Source organism: Corvus hawaiiensis, chromosome 9, assembly GCF_020740725.1.
Source record: "Corvus hawaiiensis isolate bCorHaw1 chromosome 9, bCorHaw1.pri.cur, whole genome shotgun sequence".
Taxonomy (NCBI): domain Eukaryota; kingdom Metazoa; phylum Chordata; class Aves; order Passeriformes; family Corvidae; genus Corvus; species Corvus hawaiiensis.
In genome coordinates, this window is record NC_063221.1 from 32,063,730 (window position 1) to 32,085,038 (window position 21,309).

Here is a 21,309-nt window from a genome sequence, read left to right on the forward strand (position 1 = left end):
TGCTCCATAATTCTCTTGGAATGGGAAGTTCTCCTGGTGGAGTTGCAGGGAGCATCATGTCCTGTCAGCCAAAGCCTCCCCTTGGCTGCAGCTGCCTCCCTGCAGCAGCTTCCTTAGCCTGGAGCACCAGCACTTTTCCGAGGACCCAGCCCCTTGGGAAAATCCCTGCACAGTGGTGCTGGAGTGGGACCTTGGACAGAACCTGCTTTCAGCATCCTGAAGTTTCCTGTCCCTTCCTGTGACTCGGCACCCCAAGAGCTGCAGCTCCCCCTGCTCTGCGGGAATGCAGAGCTCTGTGCTCCCCTTGGGAGGGGATTTTGGGCTGGGATGGACCTGAGTCCTTCAGTGCAGAGATCCAAGGGGGGATCAGCAGCTCTCCTGACACTCTGACGTTACTGTCACCTCTCTGTCCTGCCCTGTCCCTGCTGGACACCTCAGAGCCCCTGGCAGGGCCTAAAGGGGCTCCAGGAGACCTGGAGAGGGACTGGGGACAAGGCCTGGAGGGCCAGGACCCAGGGAATGGTTTCCCAGTGCCAGAGGGCAGGGCTGGATGGGAGATTGGGAAGGAATTGTTCCCTGGGAGGGTGGGCAGGCCCTGGCACAGGGTGCCCAGAGCAGCTGGGGCTGCCCCTGGATCCCTGGCAGTGCCCAAGGCCAGGCTGGACATTGGGGCTGGGAGCAGCCTGGGATGGTGGAAGGTGTCCCTGCCATGGCACTGGGTGGGATTTAAGGTCCCTTCTCCCATAGCTCTCTCAAAAATCTCAAAAGTCAGCATTAAGGGATAATTTGGGGTGGAAGGGAGCTCAGGAGGTCTCTGGTCATACCTGCTCACAGCAGGCTCTGCTCTGAGGTCTCCTTAGCTCACTCAGGGCTGTCTCCAGTCTGGTCTAGAAAACTTCCAAGGAAAAACACTGGGAAAAGTCCTCATTATAGAGGAATCAAGCCTCAGAAGGGAATGGCCAAGCCAGGGGACCTTTGCTGAGGTAGAATCTTCAAGGTTTTAATGTTCACGTTTGGGATCTTGGGAATTCAAACATTGCACTTGATCTTTGTCCTCTGGAAGGACAGGAAGTTTCTCATTTAGCCACCAAACTAAAAAAGTACAAATCCGTGGATGTAAAGGCTTCCCTTTCAGGGATGTCACTACAGTTCGGGCTGTGCAAGTGTTCACATGTAGAACTGTAAAAGAGGACCAGAAGTGTTTTTTTCTTTTTCCCTTGCTTCAATATGTTGTTCTTTTCTCCCCAAGGTAAAAATGAGGCTTTTAAAATATATTTTAACACAAGTTAATTTGTAACACAACACAGAGAGAGAGGGAAAGCTGGGACTGTAGCCTTCCTCTTATGGAAAGGGACACATTCCCTCTGGAATAAAAGATATTATTCCCTATTTTAAACAGTTCTTTTCTCCAGGGCCAACTTAGAGGCGAGTATATTAACTTAGGGATATTTTCCTGTTGCAGAGTTCAAGACCTGAACAAACTGATGGGTTTGTCAGGCATATCGCTATCAACATGAAGAGAATTTAATTCTAGTTTTGAATTGTTTTATGTAACACTTCAAGAGCTGTTAAAGATAACTGAGTCAATTTGAACATGATTTGTATTTGTCTTGTGGCCACTGCAGATTGTTCTGCAAATTTTAAGATGTTTCATTATTAATCACTTCTGTTAAACAGTGTGAAAGGTGTCAGCCAAGACAACAGTTTTGTGGGTAGAAGTGAAACTGTGCAGTGTCCTGTCCCTTCTGTTCAGGTGTTTTTGCTGTAGGGGAAAGAGAGAAAGCTCAGTGCATTCCTTCTCCAGCTTTCATGCTTTGGAGTATCCCAGTCCATTCCAAGCAGCTCTGAAGCTTTGGAATAAGACCTGGCCATCTCCTGCCAGCGTGCGGCACTGGGAATTGCCTGGAATAAACTGTGCAAGGCTGCTCTCTCCTGAAGGCTGCTTGCATTAAATAAACTGTCACAATGCCAGTTCAGTGGGATAATTTAATTTCCATCCCAAATGATGGGGTAAGACAGATCCCAAAGTCCAGGGAGTTGTTTTAGGGGAACACTGTGGGTGTTCCCATGTTTGACACATCCCTGCTGCATTTGCCTCTTGGCACTAAACGGTGTCTGAAGGAGACTGGCCAACTTCAGTCTGTGTATTCCATATCCATACCCTGGGGAATGTATTGGATGGGATCTGTCCCATCTATTCCATATCCATACCCTGGGAATGTATTGGATGGGATCTGTCCCATCTATTCCATATCCATACTCTGGGAATGTACTGGATGGGATCTGTCCCATCTATTCCATATCCATACTCTGGGAGTGTACTGGATGGGATCTGTCCCATCTATTCCATATCCATACTCTGGGAGTGTACTGGATGGGATCTGTCCCATCTATTCCATATCCATACTCTGGGAGTGTACTGGATGGGATCTGTCCCATCTATTCCATATCCATACTCTGGGAGTGTACTGGATGGGATCTGTCCCATCTATTCCATATCCATACTCTGGGAGTGTACTGGATGGGATCTGTCCCATCTATTCCATATCCATACTCTGGGAATGTATTGGATGGGATCTTTTGGCTGGTTGTTGCTACAAGTGTCCCTAACCTTGGGAAAGGCCTGTCTTTCCTGCGACTCCCAAAAATACCTGTGGAATAAAACAGTGACAAACCAATAGCGCTGATGGTTTGTGGCTCAGTGTCTCTCCTTTTTCTCTTTACCTGCGGTTTGTTTTCTTCACCCCTCAGAGCCGGGCTTTCCTTCAAATTGTTCATCTGGAGTGTTAGCAAACGTGCTCCTCGGTGTATCCATGCAGCAGGAATCCTTGGTCACTGGAGTTTTTCCTCATTGTCCATGAGTTGGGAGTTCATGGATGATTTTTCATTCTTTTGAGCTCACAGCAGACTGTTCTCTGTTACCTTTGCTGATGGTGCAATTCACAGAACAGTTGGAGTGCGTATTGCCTGTGTATTGTCAGTATCCCATATTTTTCTCTCCTGAGCCTTGGATCCCATTATCCTTTGATAGATAGCAGCTCTTTGTTCCCACAAGTGCCCTTGAGGCAAAATCGTGCTTTGTGCTTCCCTGGGAATGGCTGAGCAGAAAATGAAAAGCCACTGAAGAACAGGGGTGGCCTTTTCCTGGGAATTCCCATTCCATGGCCGTGCCATCCTTAGGAATTGGGATCTGCCAGTGCTAACACAGCCATATGATCCTTAACCAGTGCCAGGAAATTTTCATAATTAAATGCCCCCAAAGCCATCTGTTCTAGCCTGGCCAGAGCCACCACGCCTTGGAGGCACAGAATGAGACGGGCTCACCAGGCCGTGCAGGAATTGTCTTCCACAGCTCTTCAATCAGAGGATGCTCCTTCACCTTCTGTGCTGCCAGACTGGCACTGAAGGGTTTTGCAGCTCTCCTTTTTCCACGTGTCCAGCCTCAAACTCCTGCTCAGGACTGTTTGCAGCACGTCTGCACTCGTAGAGGCCCGGGATAAAGTCCTCTGGCTTGGGGAGAGGCTGGAAAAGTGGTGTCAGTCGTCTTGGAGATGGGGCTACTGCCCCAGCACGTGGAGTGGCCCGTGGGCTGAGCCTGGCACAGGTGGCACAGGCACGGGAGTGGTGGCAGGAGGTCAGGGAACTGCTTTTGGCAGCAGCTGGCCAGTAATAAAGATGAGCTGGAATGTGACACTGGTTCAGGCTGGAAATAGAAGCAGGAAATGATTGGCAGCTCATCCCAGACTGGAAACCCAGGAAATGCAAACCAGAGAATCCACAGACAGGGCAGATGTGGTTGGCAAAGCTTGGGAGGGAGGAAGAGACCCAGAGGCTGCTTTCCTATAGGCTGAAAGCAAAGCCGTGGTTTTGGGGCTGGATTTTGGAGTCGGGGCTCCCTGGACTCCTGTTATCCCTGGTTTCTGTGCTGGTTTTCCTTCTGAATTGAGGCCTTTCCCCAGAACTTCCCTTCCCAGGTTGGAGCTGAGGTGAATCAGCTCGCTGGTGCATGCATGGACCAGCCAGAATTCCCAAAGGATTACCAATAGGAAGCCAAGACTAACACTACTGGTTTGTAAATCCATAAACTGTTTCCCAGCTGAGACCCCCTCAAAACTCCTCTGTTACATCAAAAATTATCCAGGGAAGCTGGGAACGTTTTGGAAAAAGGTTTTTTTTCTTTGCAAAATGAGTGTTAATTTGTGTAAGGGGCTCCCAGTAACAACACATTTTAATGGCTGGGCAGAAAGAGGAGTTCTAAGATGGCATTTGCAGAATTTATTGTTTACTAAGGAAAATATTTTATCCCTCAGAATAAATTCTCCTCAGGCCCTTCCAGGCCTTTAAATCCAGCTCTGTTCCTTGGAGGGCGGAGTCATTTCTGGAATAATTTTTTGTTGTGGAATTAAGGTTGGAAAAGAGTTTTAAGATCATTGAGTCAAACCATCAGCACCACCACTAATCCGTGTTCCCACCTCCACCTGGTTTTGAACACTTCCAGGGATGCTGATTCCAACCCTTTCCCTGGAGAAAAGGGGAGGCTCTCCATGGCTTTTTTCCTGGCCTGGGAAGATTGCATTTATTTGGTTTCCAACCAATGATTGCTGCAATAAACACATTAAGACTTTGTTAATTTGTATTAATTATTCTGTATTGCATTTTATTAATTACCCAGGTTTACCAGGCAAACAAAACACCAAATAGAGATCAGTCCTTGCTGGCTGATCCTGATATTCAGCTCCAGCTCAGTAATACTGGACTCTGGAATTTGTTAAGATAATCTTTGCAAATAAAGACTTTTTTGGGTGTAGTGATTAGCAAAACTTCCCCTGGTGTTGTGCAACAATCCACAGAAATGTTTGTAGTGCTTACCCACTTCATATGAATTTCTCTGGGGACACCTTAGAGCCCTGAAGGGGCTCCAGGAGATCTGGAGAGGCACTGGGGACAAGGCATGGAGGGACAGGACCCAGGGAATGGCTTCCCAGTGCCAGAGGGCAGGGCTGGATGGGAGATTGGCAAGGAATTCTGTGTATAATCTGTATTTTCCCTATGCTGGACATATTTTGAGTTCATTTATGCATTGTAGACTCCCACAAAAGGGAGACAGATGTGTAAGTGAATTTTTTTTTCCCAAAGAAGGTTTCTTTCTTCTCACTTTGAAGAGCTTTTGATATAAAAGAATTTCAAATTGCACAGGATTTTTTCACCTGTAGATTTTGCTTTGCTGCGTCACTAGGCCGAGTTGAGAAGGAGGCAAGGAGAAGGAAATTCCTTTAAAAAATCCTGGAATAGTAGCACAAGATTTTCCCTGAAGACAGCATTATATATTAATTAATATAACAATATCCATGGTGCCAAACAGTATCTGAGTTTGCAGGAGGTGACAGGGACTGTGGCACCACAGGGAAAAGTCAGTTTTCCTAACTTGGAAATAAATATTTCATCACTCTGGACCTGAAAAGGGTTGGAACATTTGCTTGAATTATCAAAACAAATGAGCTTTGAATGTCTGACATGCAAATTTCCCCCCAGGAGGTTAAAGACTGGCAAAGGGATAAGCAAGGGAAAGCAGGATTTTATGAAAAAATTTGTTTGTGGAGGTTATAAATATCAGGTTACCAAATTTTGGGTCAAAGAGGGGCTCTGTTACGTGGATTATTGGGGAAGCCTCATTTTCTTTATCTCAAAAATAAGATTTTTTTGGTGGTGTTTCTTGTTTTTTCCTCACAGCTGGGTTGGAGATGAAGTTGATTTTTCCTTTATTCTGTATGGAATTCTTATTATGATTTGGGATTCCTTTAAAAAGTGTGTCCCTGAATTGGAGTAGAACAGGGAATTTGTGCTCAGCTTCAAATGGGAAGAATAATTTCTCTTAAACTGGGACTCACTGGCAGTGGAATCTGGGTTCTCCCTGGGTTGTGGAAGGGGAGAATTATACCTGGAGTTAGATCAGAGCTAAAGTTAAAGTACTATTTACCTTGGTGCTTTATTTATAAATTTGATTATTATTTATAAATATATTTTTTTGCAGTGAGTTGCTCTGTATCAGCTGAATAATTGAATTTGTACAGGTTCAACATAGCAAAAATAATTTCCGTTATTTTCTTTTTTTTTTAGCCTTCTGTTGAGTCTTCAAGCCCAGGTAAGTATTTTTAATAATTTCCAAGGGTTTTGGCATCCTATGAGTGGAAAAGCTTTCCAGGAGTTCCTTTAGCTGCACTGTTGTTGCCTCTTGAGGTTTTATTTCTTTCAGAGAAATAATTAATTGCTTCATAATTAAACCTTAGAGTCACCCCTCCCTGTCACACCCTTAGTGTGGCTACAAGGTTTGGAAAATGGAATTTAAATTGTCCAGGGAAAAAGGGGGGGAAATAGGAGCAGGATTGGGATTAAAAATCAGGAAGAAAGGGGGAAATAGGAGCAGGGTTGGGATTAAAACTCAGGAAAAAAGGGGGAAATATGAGCAGGGTTGGGATTAAAACTCAGGAAAAAAGGGGGAAATATGAGCAGGGTTGGGATTAAAACTCAGGTATTTGCGTGACATCTGCCAAACCATGCATCCATTCATTGCTTTGTCATTGTCACCAAATGGAACCAAAGAACTGGGGAAAAAAGGGATGAGGGAAAATAACTCAGGAATAAAATCTGCATAACTGGGAAACTTGGTTAATGGAAATTTTGGAGAAGGCGTAAGTTTATCTTTGTAGTTGTAAATGAGGAAGGTGCCCAAGAATGAAGGAGTTTTTATTTTATGAGTATTTTTACTCCCCATAGAACTGGATTTAGGCAGGTTTGTGATTATTTAAGAGTTAAATGACCACAAATTGAATTTTCCAGGCATTAACTAGGGCCTGATGTGCAGAGAGAGGGACCTGGTCCTTCCTGCCAGGATCTCTTCCCCACAAAGGAAATTCCCCTGAATAATGAGGCAAAGCCAAAGGAGCGAGGGACGATATTTGAATTTCTGATCACAATTCTGCTTCAAATGTCACCTAAAGAAGCAACTAAAGCAATTCAGCTCTGCGAGGCCGTGGTGTAACTAAAACCATTGTTGGAAATGTTTCCCATCAGGAGGTTCAGCAACATCTGATGACCATGAATTTGACCCATCAGCTGATATGCTGGTGCATGACTTTGATGATGAACGGACATTAGAAGAGGAGGAAATGATGGAAGGAGAAACAAACTTCAGATCTGAAATAGAGGATCTTAACAGGGTAGGTGGCCTGAAGGAGTCCCAAAGCAGACCCACACAAAACTTTCAGGGTTTTATCCCTTGTGTTTGGAATTTAAAAAAAAATCACCTTAAACCCCTGAATAGCTAAGTAATAAAGAGGGAGGAAAGGGGCTGAATAAATTTATCAAAAACTGGGGAAAAGAAATGGCACATAAATATTAATAATGGATAAAGCTGTGCTTGGTTAGTTGCTTTTTGCATCTATAGGATTTGCATTTTCGAACTAATATAAATTAAGATATCCTCTGACTAAACTTGTGTATTCCAACTGCACCTGAGTAGTGCTTGTAGATTTTTATTTAAAGCCAAAACCCTCATAATTTTACATTTCTTGTGCATTTGGATACAAATATCTGTCTAATCTAGTGGAGCCCATAGGAGTATCTTCATTTAAAGGAAGATGCAGAGGAAATGATATCCAAGCCCTATTTAGCATGAGTGATTATGCCAATAGCACTTTAAATTAATTTAGTGCATTTAATCAATATTTCCAGTGGAAATGGTCATTTCTTTCTGGCAATTCCAGGTTCTGCTGTCACTTCTGTATTGTCTTAAATTATTTCTCAGGCAAGAATAATATTCTTAAATTACCAAGTAGGTTCATTATAAATGCAAAGTAATTTAGATGCTGTCTGTGGCCTTGTTGGCCTCCAGAACAGATCATTAATGATTCACAGATGAATATTTGATGTACAAATCCTATTTAGCTTAAGTGATTCTACCAATATGGCTTTAAATTCATTTACTCCATTTAATCTATATTTCCAGTGTAAATTTCTAGGTTGATATTAATTGGAAAACATAAAGATAAATAAATAGTTGGTGAATCTAAATATGCTTCATGTCGATTAAGTGAGGAATGGAGCTCCACATGTCTCACATGGGGTTTAAATTGAAAATGTGCTTTTTTCCCTTCATATTTTGTGTAATTCTTTCACCACATTACAACTCTTCAGTTTATCCCCTCATATCCAGTGGTTACCTCGAGTTGTGGGTAAATATTAAATAAATACATAATTTGTATTATTTACGTTTGTATAATTTTATCTTTTTTCAGACATGGGTGATAGGCCATTTAGTTCTCAAAACTGCTCTCAGGATAAATGCTATCCTGTGTTTTTCCCCCAAAATTTACCTGGATTATTTCAGATTTCCCCAGGCTGGGAATGTCCCTGATGGAGCAGTTCAGCCCTGGCAGTTGGGTTTTGCAAAAGCATTTTTGAACCTTGGTGGTTGTCATAAAAACTCCCCCTTCCTGTGAGGGTTGGGATCTTTCCTGCTCATGGATTAAACTCTGGTGGGTCTGGAATGTGCTGGTCCTTGAGGGCCTGGGATTGTTCACCTGGAGAGGAGAAGCTCCAGGGAGAGCTCAGAGCCCCTGGCAGGGCCTGAAGGGGCTCCAGGAGAGCTGCAGAGGGACTGGGGACAAGGCCTGGAGGGACAGGACCCAGGGAATGGCTTCCCAGTGCCAGAGGGCAGGGCTGGATGGGAGATTGGGAAGGAATTGTTCCCTGGGAGGGTGGGCAGGCCCTGGCACAGGGTGCCCAGAGCAGCTGGGGCTGCCCCTGGATCCCTGGCAGTGTCCCAGGCCAGGCTGGACACTGGGGCTCTGGAACTCTCCTTCCACAGAAGGAATTTCAGTGTCTTGGATAATCCTTGTGATTTTTTTAACCTTTTCCATTTTTGCAATACCCTGAAGTGATACAGAAATCCCAATTTGTGTTTTCTCTTGGAGAGTTGCTGGTCCTTGGAACTCTGGGAATTGGAATGGACTATTTGAAGTTAAGAGGCTTTACCTGAGAAAAATATTATAAATACAAACCCCCCTTTCCTAGGTAACGCAGGGTCAGTAATATTCCTGTTCCATAATTCACAAATACCTACAAATTCCAGTAAAAGTTCTTTCTAATTCTCAGCTCTATAGGATAGGTGCACTTAAAGAAAGGATATTCCTTTCCAAAATGTACTGGAGGACATTTGGATAATTAAAATACGATTTTTCTGCTAGCTCTGCTGCCAGGTTTAATTAAGACCACAGGCCTTTCACGTTGTCTGTGTCAGTAAAATATTAATTCCTCACTTCTAAGAGTTCCTCCCATGCACTGACAGGATGGGGACCAAGGAGTCAAGAGGGAAGGGGAGAACATTTAATTCCACATTATTTGCATTACTGGGAGTAAAGCTTAACCAAAGAGTAGAGGAATAAGTGGTAGGATGGCTTAGTTCTTTGAAATGAAATAAAATGAAATAACATAAAATACAATACAATACAATACACAGACAATGAGTGCTGATAACCCCTGTTTCACTCTTTTTACAGAGTACAGCTAACCCCACTCTTGTCATTGGGATTGTTGGGATGTTTCCAGGAATTAGATCAGTGCAGGCCCTTAAGATAGGAAGTCTAAGGTCAGCCAGTAACTAAAAATATCTGATTATCAGCCAACGTGTACATTAAATACTAAGAAAAACTATTTAGAGCAAGCAGACACCTCCAATTAATAAACAAAGGATTTGATGTTTTGAGAGAGAATTTTTAAATGATCCCTGAAAGTTTCTGCTCTGAAAAATCTCCTTAGGGATGACTGTCCTGAAGGCTGGACACTGGGGATTAAAAGTAGTAAAGGAAGTAATTAGCAGAGCCAGCAATTAGTAATTTTTATTAATAAAGGTAAGAGTTTGGGAGCCTCTAAATTTGAGAAGTGGCAGTATAATTTGAAATGTCTCTTCAGAGTGGACCAGCCTTTTAAGGATTTTTAAATAAAATTTTCTAAGATTTTCACAGATTTGCTTCCAGCTGGGGATGGGTTTGTAGCCAACCAGCTTAAAATTAACATGAAACAAACATTCCTGCTCTCCTTCCCTGGGTATCAGGTGATCCCTCACCCCATCCAAACCCTCCTTGCCTGAAGAAGGAGAGGTACAGGGACACTGAGAGGTGCAGTTTGGGTGGAATTTTACATTCAAGCATTGAGGAACTCTGTGGAATTGTTCCTGGAGCACAACTCCCCCTAAGAAGATCTAATTCCATGTTCCAGCCAGGTATTGCAAGTTCTGATGGAGCTGAATTCTTGGAGTCACTGCAGGAATTCCTGCCTTGCGCTGGGACAGGTTCCTGCCTCGCAGGATCTCAGCTGTCTGTGTGAAGCACTTGCTGCTGACACCCATTTTATCCATTTTCCCCACAAATTTGTACTAAATAGCACCATTTTCCCAGCTGGTTTGGGGCAGTGGAGGGAATACCAATAAATCTTCCAGTAAGGAATGTGTTTGCTGTGGGTACTGAAAGTGTTTGGTAAAACCGAGCCCCTTTAATGGGTTTGTGGCCCCGTGGAGATCCCCTTGGTGTGGGAGGTGTGCTGTAAATAAATCGAAGATTGGGAAAGAAATTATCCTGCACAAAAGCCCCCCACGTTTTTCTTCGGTGGAGAGGTGCTCACCTTGATGCTGTAGAGCAGTTCCTGTGGCATTATCCCTGTTAAATCCCAGTTTTTGTTTGGCTGTTGCCCAGGAGAGCGACATGCCCATCCAGGAGCTGCTGAGCCGCTACGGCTACGATGGCACCGTGCCCCTGCAGGAGGAGGAGGAGGAGGAGGAGGAAGAGGAGGAAGAGGAGGAGGGAGAAGATGATGATGATGTTGATAACGATGACAACAGTGGCTGCAGTGGGGAAAACAAAGTAAGTGTGTGCTCATTTGCGTATGTAAATTCATGGCTTGCATGCATGTGCTACTCAATATCCCAGGCTAATCTGTAATAGAGTTGATTTTATAAACCTTGCTTTACTAATGAGGTTTATTCTGATTTACCCATCTGCATTTCTCTTAATTGCTCTTAATTCCATCTCTCTCATCCCAAACTGAGGCAATTTAAAATACATGGATGCAGCAGCATCTAAGAAGGGATTGGAATTGGCCTTCAGAACTTCAGCACTGACATTTTAAATGCCTGCAGACACCTTTAGAGATACAACTGAACACTTCTTTTGAGGTGGAAAAACTGATTATTGAAACTGCACAAGGGTGGAGTTGGATTAAATGTGGTTCTGGGTGTTGGAAATCCTGCAAGTTTTCCAACTTGAACGTTTAAATTGTATTTTCCCAGCCTGGTTGTACTTGAATTAACTGAACCAAAGTGTCTTTGCAAAATGTTTAATTTTGAGCTTAGCATCTTCAAACTCCTTTTCTGTGTTCTCTCCAAATAATTTTCTGATTTTAGAAGAGTTTCTTCTACTTGGAATTTAGACTCCTGTCATGGGCACAGCTGTAACTTCTCCATCACTACTGCATCCTGAATTCCATTAAAATACAAACCCCTTGGCATTGTCAGCGACACAAACGCTGAGGCATTAGTGGAGGTTTCATTACCTAATCTGGCTTTGAAAAAGATCCATTCTGGGCTTTTGGTACTTCACCTATTTTAGAATCCCTGGAATGCCACACAGAGATGAGGAATGGTACATCTGATTCAGGAGCTGAAGTTCCTGGGATTTACAGGCTCCCTTGACAGATGCTGGAGAAGGTTGTTATTTGTGGGGGCTGAATAGTTCAAAAGGAAGATCCATTGTTAGATTGTACCAGGAAAGGTTCAGGAAGCTGGAGAGGGGGAGAAACTTACATAACATGAAGGATGCAGGAAGAATTCTTTCAGGGAGAATTCTTTCAGGAAAATTTCCTCATGGAAAGGGTGGACAGGCTTTGGAAGGGACTGGAGTCCCCATCCCTGGAGGTGTCCCAGAAACACTTGGATGTGGCACTCAGGGCTCTGGGCTGGTGACAAGGTGGGGATGGGGCACAGCTTGGACTGGATGATCCTGGAGGGCTTTTCCAACATCAGTAATCCTGTGCAGAATCAAGCTAAGGCACAAATGTTTGTTTTGTTGTGCTCAGTGCTGCTCCTGACGTGTCACTTACTTCTGTGTCCTCACTTTTAATTCCCTCCTGGTACAACTTCCGTCTTGTATGTCCTCAGGGCTCTGCAGTTGCTGATTTAAGGCCCTGCCTGTCCTGTCCCTGTGTCCCAGCAGAGGAGCCACCCCTGTCCCCCTGCAGGGCCTCACCCTCCTTGGGGACAGTGCAGAGCCAGTGCCTTGCTGCCCCTCAGCAGCCACAGCTCAGGGACTGGCCCAGTTCTCACCAGTTCAGCCCATCCCAGCCTTGCACTGGGAGCAGGCACTCTCCAATCCCAGCCCAGTTCACACCAGTTCAGCCCATCCCAGCCCTGCACTGGGAGCAGGCACTGCCCAATCCCATCCCAGTTCACACCAGTTCAGCCCATCCCAGCCCTGTGCTGGGAGCAGGCACTGCCCAATCCCAGCCCAGTTCACACCAGTTCAGCCCATCCCATCCCAGCCCTGCACTGGGAGCAGGCACTCCCCAATCCCAGCCCAGCCCTGCACTGGGAGCAGGCACTGCCCAATCCCAGCCCAGTTCACACCAGTTCAGCCCATCCCATCCCAGCCCTGCACTGGGAGCAGGCACTCCCCAATCCCAGCCCAGCCCTGCACTGGGAGCAGGCACGCCCCAATCCCATCCCAGTTCACACCAGTTCAGCCCATCCCAGCCCTGTGCTGGGAGCAGGCACTGCCCAATCCCAGCCCAGTTCACACCAGTTCAGCCCATCCCATCCCAGCCCTGCACTGGGAGCAGGCACTCCCCAATCCCAGCCCAGTTCACACCAGTTCAGCCCATCCCATCCCAGCCCTGCACTGGGAGCAGGCACTGCCCAATCCCATCCCAGTTCACACCCGTTCAGCCCATCCCATCCCAGCCCTGCACTGGGAGTAGGCACTCCCCAATCCCAGCCCAGTTCACACCAGTTCAGCCCATCCCAGCCCTGCACTGGGAGCAGGCACTCCCCAATCCCAGCCCAGTTCACACCAGTTCAGCCCATCCCATCCCAGCCCTGCACTGGGAGCAGGCACTCCCCAATCCCAGCCCAGTTCACACCCGTTCAGCCCATCCCATCCCAGCCCTGCACTGGGAGTAGGCACTCCCCAATCCCAGCCCAGTTCACACCAGTTCAGCCCATCCCAGCCCTGTGCTGGGAGCAGGCACTGCCCAATCCCAGACTGTTCACACCAGTTCAGCCCATCCCATCCCAGCCCTGCACTGGGAGCAGGCACTCCCCAATCCCAGCCCAGTTCACACCAGTTCAGCCCATCCCAGCCCTGTGCTGGGAGCAGGCACTCCCCAATCCCAGACTGTTCACACCAGTTCAGCCCATCCCATCCCAGCCCTGCACTGGGAGCAGGCACTCCCCCAATCCCAGCCCAGTTCACACCAGTTCAGCCCATCCCAGCCCTGCACTGGGAGTAGGCACTTCCCAATCCCAGCCCAGTTCACACCAGTTCAGCCCATCCCAGCCCTGCACTGGGAGCAGGCACTCCCCAGTCCATCCCAGTTGGATTTTAGGTGCCTGGGCCCTGAGCTGGCTCGGCTGGGCTGGGAGTTCAGAGCTCCGAGGCACAAAATGCAGCTGTGGGGGTGGAATAATTGTATAAATCATTGAAGCTTTCCCTGCAAGTGCTCATCTCTGCACAGCCTATTTAGCTCCCCTGCACTTAGCTGGGTTCTATTTTTAATCTGCTTTAAGCTGCACATGTGACAATGTTCTGGTGGCTGCTGAAGGTGCACATCAATGTGTGCTGGGCCTGATGCTCCAGGGCCACGAGCAGCCACTGTGTGTGCAACATAAAACGCAGCAAGGACACAAACAGCATGCTTTGAAGTAGAAAAAAAAAAAGATCTGTTAAAAAAATATTTATGATTTTCGTTTTCTCTGCTTGTAATGATTCCCATAGTTGTGGTGGTTTATCCTCTCGTAAAGGAATTGATTCTAATTTTTGATCTTGACTCAGTGGACCGAGCCAACCCTGCTGTTCCTGTGGAGTTGAACCACTCTGTGCACATGAATTTTTATGGAAGATACCATTTCCATCTAAATCCCTCCTCTTTTCATTGAAAATTCATAAGAAAGGACTTTCAAGACCAAAGTAAAATTCAAAGTGAAATGAAATCCAGTGAAAACTACAAAGATTAAAAAAAGCAAAGATTAAGATTTCATTTGGGTTCATATTTCTGATTTGTTACAGTCTGGCTGTTCTATTGATCTGCTTCAAATCCTGCTCAAAAAATAACCTCAGGATGTGTTCACACGTTGAAATGGTACATTTGTGGTGGCTCAGCCTGGACAGGCCACAAATAAAAGAGATTTGGGGTTGATCTGTTGATAATCCTGGCAAAAATATTGCCACAATCACATTTCTCACTAGCAGGGATAACTGAGCTGCTGTTTATTTTTTTCCATGTGTCAGGAGGAGACCATAAAAGATTCCTCAGGGCAGGAAGATGAGACCCAGTCCTCAAATGATGACCCAGCCCCATCTGTTGCTTCTCAAGACCCCCAGGAGATCATTCGCCCTCGGCGGTGTAAATATTTTGATACAAGTAAGTCCAGTTTAATAAATCTCAGTATCACTGACTTCTGGTAAGCTCAGCTCCAGTTAAGCCAGTATTCTGTGCCACAAGTGCATGTTCATCCCTAAAAATATTGAGTTTTCCTCTTCATGCCACTGCTGTTGATGAGAATTATCCTCGAAACAAAAGGCAGAAAAGTCCTGGTTTTAGCGGAGTGCTCTGCTGACTCTGTGTGAGGAGGGGAGATGTTCTCTGGTCTTAGAAGAGAGGATGAAATTCGGGGGAAAATTGAAATTTGGAATTTTACAGATTAAAATTAATTGGTGTGCTCTGATTATTTGCCAAAGCCTGTGCTCTGTCCTCATCCAAATGAGCTCAGAGTCCACCTGAAGGGAAAAATAAACTGAAATTTTCTATGAATAGAACCCAGATTTCCTCACAAACAGGAAAGCAGTAAAATCTGGAAAAGGCCAAGAATTGTTAACCCTGAAATAATGAAGAGGGGGGTCACAAAGAAGAAAATTTGCTTCAAGAATTCCATGTTTGATTCTGTTGCCAGCATTGAACTGATCCTTTTCTCTCTTACTTTGTTTACAAACTGTTTTTGCATCCACTACTGTTGTAGCTGTCCCTTCAGGCAACTCTGATTTCCCTGGAATCTCCCCTAGTGGGATCTGAACCTTTTGAGCTGCTTGGGACAGCAGATATTTTACCTTTCTGTAATGAAAGTGACTTTTTGATTTGAATTCCTTGTGTTCTGTGTTTGAACAAATAAAAGGTTCCTCACCATACCTTACTCTTGGTATTTATTAGTTATGACTTTGTAGAAATGCAGTTTTTAATCTGGAGTTTATTTAACTCCAGAATTGCCATGGAACCTTTAAATTTAAATGAACAAATGTGTGGCTGTGCAGAGGACTGCAGATATCTTCCATAAATTCCTATTTTTAAGCATAGAATTAACTTAATTCAAGTGTATTGCGTTAGGTTTGGGGGGTTTTTACAGCTTTCAGCTGTGTAAAAAATGTCATTTGATGCATAAATAATTTTAATGTTGCTATATCATTCAGTACATAAACCAGCACCTTGAGAAAGGCAACTGGCCTATATCATAAAGAGCTTAACATTCCTGGCAATCCTTATCCCAAATAATCTGTTGGAAGGGCTGTTGTGCCTAAATCCTAAATCCCAGGAAGACACACTTCCAGATTTCTCACACCTCCTGCTGAGATCTGCCTTAAATTCCCTGACAGCTGGAAAAGAGCAGCAGGAACTAAGCCAGGAGCTCATGGAAAAGGGGTTGAAACCTGCAAAAATATTCCCACAAATTTAGAATAAACTTGGATGTGCATCATTCAAAGCTGAAGGAGAAGAAATCTAAATGTAGTAACACGATTTAGGGATGTGTTTATTTGTGCCTGAACTTCTCAGAGCCTGTTGTGTACCTTAATCCAAATGTGGGTGGGTCGTTTTTTAATCTTGTCACTGCTGAGCCGTTAATGTTGTCCCCAAAAGTGTCCCTTGCTCTGGTGGGGCAGAGATAAGGAGGGAGGGAGGGAGCAGAGCGGGGCTGGAGGCTGCTGGGCTCGGAGGCCTCTGCCACCCCTGCTCTTCTTGGCTTCAATGTCTGCAAAATTTCTTGTAGATAGTGAAATAGAGGAGGAATCTGAAGAAGATGAAGATTATATTCCCTCAGAAGACTGGAAAAAGGTAAATACTCAGCCTGTATTTCATGGATAATAAATTAATCTGTTACTGGGTAACTCTGAGCTCTGTACAGCACCCAAATCCTCTGTGGTTTTTCCCCATAAATAAGAGAGTTGTGATAATGAGAAGTCTTTGAATCCTCCCCAAACAATCAGGAATCCATTTCCATGTATCTGTTTGAGATTTTTGAGCTGTTCTTTGCATTTTTAAATTTCAAACAATGAAAGTTTTAAGAGGGGAGGAAAAAAGATGTGGTCGTGCTCCTGTTTGCCAACAAAAAATCTCAGGGTTGCTTCACTTCTTTTTATTTCCAAACAGGAAATCATGGTGGGCTCTATGTTTCAAGCTGAAATTCCAGCTGGCACCTGCAAATACAAAGAGAATGAAAAAGGTGAGACTTGACCATTATTGCTGTTTGGGATTAATGTCTAATTAGGAGAAAAAAAAGATTTGATGGGTGTCATGAGCCTTGCTAATGACAATAAATAAATGAGTGACAATTAGAGCCACCATCTCAAATTATAGCTCATCCTGTACTTCATGAGGGCGAGAGGAAGAGGAAAAGAAGGATTTTATTCCTGGCCTGATGCCTCTTGAACCCTTGGATTCTGATTTAGCAATGCACACAAGCTGTAACCTCTTCACTTACAGATTTAGGGAAAAAAAACAGCTAATGGAGAAATTGTCTTTCTGGAACTGGATTAGCACATTAAAAGAGGCAAAATGGTACCAGCAGCTTTGATTTTCACGTTTTGTACCTCTTCAGTCAGCAATAAAACGTTCTACTTTTGTAGATTTTTTTTTCCCCAGGAATTTTTCACCTTGTCTCAACCAGAGGCTTTGGCTGGATCCTGTCAGGAAAGGCAGATCCAGTTTAAACCCAGCTGTGAACATAAAGGAAGCCAATTTTCCTGCTCATTCAGCCCATTCCTAAGAATTTGCTCCCACTGCAGGTCAATGAGGATGGATTTTCTGTAGCTTTATATAATTTAGTTTTTAAATAACCAGCACAAAACCAGGAGCCTTCCTAGAATCCAGCTTTATACTCAATTATCTCATTGCCCAGAGAGGTTGTGGCTTCCCCATCCCTGAAAGTGTCCAAGGCCAGGCTGGACAGGGCTTGGAGCAGCTGGGATAGGGGAAGGTGTCCCTGCCCATGGAATTGGATGGGCTTTAAGGTCCGTTCCAACCCAAACCGTTCCAGGATTCTCTGAGGGTTCCTAGAGTTCTTTTTTTCTTGAATCAGCAGCCAAACTGAGTCAACTGAGTTGTACCCTTTGAAAGAAAAACCTCCCAGAAAACTCTTGGGAGCTGTTCCCAAAGTGTATCCTGGCTGAAATGAAGCTGCTTTCTTTTCAAGGCACTTCATCATTTTCTTTGCCCCTTTGAGGGTTTTTATTTGTATTTATTTCCATGTTAAAATACTTTTTCCGAGCAGAGATTCATCTCTCAACCCCTCTTTACCTCCCTTCCTGTGCTGACCATGCTTTCCCAAGCATTCCTCTTGGAATCAGTGTTCAAATTCCTTTCTTGCTGACCTTTCTAAGGTTGTTGGAGACCACAGCCAAGGTCTGGATATTTTTCTGCTTTAATAGCCAGAATTTCACTTTATTTTGCTACAATCCAAAGCTTGGCTCTCTTGGAGATAATCAGGGGATATCTCACTTGGCCCACGTTTCTCCATTAATTTCAGTTTACTGTGGCTTCCCTGCTCTCAAACTCCTGTGGAGGCTCTGGAAGAGGTGGAGATTAAAATTCTGGAATTGCAGAATGAGTCCTATGATCCAGAACCCAGACTATGCCAGGGATTTGAAGTACAAAGTACAAAATCCAAGTCATTTGGATCTCTGCATCCAGGAGATTTTACCTGTGTGTTCCCAATTAATGGTGCTCCAGTGATCTTCAGGTTTATCAGAGACAATAAATGTCTTAATAATCACTTGATTTTCTTGTGTTCTCCCTGGGGTTTATCCAGTGTATGAAAATGATGATCAGCTGCTCTGGAATCCTGACTTTTTACCAGAGGATAAAGTCATAGAATTCCTAAATGAAGCCTCGAGGCGCACGGGAGAGGAGAAAGGCCTGGATGCAATTCCTGAGGGATCCCATATTAAAGACAATGAGCAGGTATAGAAAAATAACCACAATGTGTCGTTTATTTTATAGAATTAATCATCCTTTTATTTAATTTTATTCCCAAGAGTTAAAATTGTGTTTGAGACAGTTTTATTGCTCCTTGTGGAAATAGAAACGATGAGGTTTTTACCTCTCAGTGAATATTAAACTGTTGACTTGGTCTTAATGCTGGTTTATATAAAATAAATATATAATAGAAAATAAATAAAATCAAGGCTTTATTTTCTATATAAATCTGTGTGAGTTAATTCTCTCAGGTACAGAATTTTTCAGTTACGAAATTTTCAATTCTCTATGAATGCACACTTATTTTTTTCTTCATTTATTCTTTTTTTTTCTTCATACCCAAAAAAAGCCCTATCTCAGTTTTACAAATGTGTGTAGTGGATGAAAAAGTTGCAGTGCTTCGTCTGGGTATATTTTTGTTATGTAAATAGAGATTTGGGAATTTAGACACAGTAAATACATCTTAAATTACACTGCATTCATTCCAAGAGTTTAATCTAAACAGGTATCAGTGATTTTCTGAGTGTGCTGCTGTGGCACAGCATAATTTGGGTGGTCTCTGGAGTGTTAAATGTGTGGATTTTCCTCTCTCCAGGCATTGTATGAACTGGTGAAGTGCAATTTTGATACTGAGGAATCATTACGAAGGCTGAGATTTAATGTCAAAGCAGCCAGAGGTGAGCATGCACTGAAAAGGAGTTTATATTCCTGAATTTTCATTTTATTTCTCACCCAGGCTTGGGGTTTTGCTGTCAACAGGCTGAGAAGGTTGATTTAAGCTTCATTTAAATGCAGCCTCAGTGAATCTCTCATTGTTCTCTGGGAGAATGGAATCAGCAGATGTGTAAATTCACTTCCTGTCCATAGAGCTTGATACAAATATCTGTGGCTTCAGCAGCAACTTAAAATTGAAAATGATTTCTTAACAACTCAACTGTGCATTTTGTAGGTGTTTTTATTGTGCTCTTCTAGAGCTTTCAGTCATCAAAGTGAACACAGCAAATGTGAGACATAAAATGAAATCATTCTAAAGGAAGGAGCAAATAAAGCTTTTATTTTACCAAGTGCAGCATTGAAAACCCTGATCTTAAAGGTGCTGTGGGAGCCTTGAGCATTTCCTGTGCTGTTATTGATCCCTGCATTCAAACAGCAAACTGAGGAACAACAAACTGAGGGAAGAAGACAGGAGCTGTTTTCCCACACATTGATCTGTTGGTGCTGCTTCCCAACCTCTCCCGAGTTCCCTGGGCACGGCACGAGGCAGCAATGATCAAAGAAATGAGATTACTTTGTTCTCCCACTGTTTTAAACCTTATTTACTTGTGACCTGAAGAATCGATGAGGCCAGATCATAATCAGTTTATAGCAGTCCCTACAAACCAGCTCCTGCCAGCAGCCACATTTCCCTATCTTGTCCTTAGAAGGGAGAATTCCCATTATTATACTAAAAGGTGAAATTCCTGGAAGTGGTTCCTATGGAGTCAGCAGCTGGAGAAAGGACCCTGCTCATCCCAGATGTTTTCTGTCACTTCAGTTGGCTTTTAGTGGCTTTTTAAATTAAATATTGTCTTTCTTGCATTTTTATTTTTGATTTTCCTATAGAAGAATTATCTGTTTGGACGGAAGAGGAATGCAGGAATTTTGAACAAGGGCTGAAAGTCTATGGCAAGGATTTCCATGTGATTCAGGCAAACAAGGTAAACTCTAAGTGCAATTCTCACTTTTTACATTTTAAAACCATGTAATTGTAAATAAATTAATTTCCTTGATAAAGAAGTGAACAAAATCATTTTATTTTTAGCTGTAGAATCCCAGAATCCCCAAATGGGTTGGGTTGAAAGGGACCTTAGAGATCCCATTCCACCCCCTGCCATGGGCAGGGACACTTCCACTATCCCAGCTTGCTTCAGCCTGGCCTTGGACACTTCCAGGGATGGATCCAGGGGCAGCCACAGCTTCTCTGGGCACCCTGTGCCAGGGAGGAATTTTTTCCCACTATTTTCAGCCAAATTGGTTCTCAAAGCCCAGAATTTGTAACTGTGGAAGTGCAGAAATCCTGCAAAACTCCTGTGGGAAGAGCTGCCTCCCTGGAGCCTGGATCTGGGCTGAAGAGACTCTGGCCACCCTTGGAATATTCCTCCTGGAGCTGTTCCTTGCATGACATCTCCAATATTTTTAGAAACACCCTTAACTTCCATTTCTGGGCCTTTGAAATTCTGAGCCAAGAGTGTCCACTAATCCAAGCAGCTTTGACATGGAATTTCACACTTTTTGCTGGAAATGCTGGCTCTTTTTGGCCCAGAAATACCTTTAAATTCACAAGGACTTGCTTGGCCCCTGTTCCAGGTGCGGACCCGCTCCGTGGGGGAATGTGTGGCCTTCTATTACATGTGGAAGAAGTCGGAGCGTTACGATTTCTTCGCTCAGCAGACCCGTTTTGGGAAGAAAAAATACAACCTGCACCCCGGGGTCACGTAAGATGTGCCTGATTTCATCATTTCATTGTCATGCTGGGGTTAAATCTGTATTTCATCCTGCTCTCAGCTGAAAACTGAGGGGTTCAGAGGCGAATTTGCAGCAGGAAACAGCCAAAGTGTAAAAAATGTCATTGGTGTGTATAAATAATCTGTAAAATACATTTATTTGGACTAAGGCCAACACTTTGCATTGAGCAGCAATTTGAGTTTTGTTAGAATTCCGTTGGTTTTCTTTTTAAATGTAAATAGGTCTTTCTTTTCAATGCTTGTTTTAATTAAATATGTTTTGTACAAAAGCAGTAACCACAAGTTTCAGGTGGAATTTGTG

The 21,309-nt window shown here is 44.0% G+C and overlaps 1 protein-coding gene across 2 annotated transcripts in view; it reads left to right on the forward strand.

The window, feature by feature from the left end:
* MIER1 (MIER1 transcriptional regulator) overlaps positions 1 to 21,309 on the forward strand; it is a 32,648-nt gene that overhangs the window by 5,813 nt on the left and 5,526 nt on the right. For both annotated transcript variants that reach the window (XM_048312172.1, XM_048312171.1), the window contains exons 2-11: positions 6,118 to 6,142; positions 7,072 to 7,217; positions 10,749 to 10,916; positions 14,553 to 14,685; positions 16,301 to 16,365; positions 16,681 to 16,753; positions 18,338 to 18,489; positions 19,100 to 19,181; positions 20,107 to 20,201; positions 20,851 to 20,978. In XM_048312172.1, the coding sequence (XP_048168129.1) occupies positions 7,119 to 7,217; positions 10,749 to 10,916; positions 14,553 to 14,685; positions 16,301 to 16,365; positions 16,681 to 16,753; positions 18,338 to 18,489; positions 19,100 to 19,181; positions 20,107 to 20,201; positions 20,851 to 20,978 (995 nt within the window). In that variant the 5' untranslated portion in view covers positions 6,118 to 6,142; positions 7,072 to 7,118. The remainder of the gene's footprint in view (positions 1 to 6,117; positions 6,143 to 7,071; positions 7,218 to 10,748; positions 10,917 to 14,552; positions 14,686 to 16,300; positions 16,366 to 16,680; positions 16,754 to 18,337; positions 18,490 to 19,099; positions 19,182 to 20,106; positions 20,202 to 20,850; positions 20,979 to 21,309) is intronic.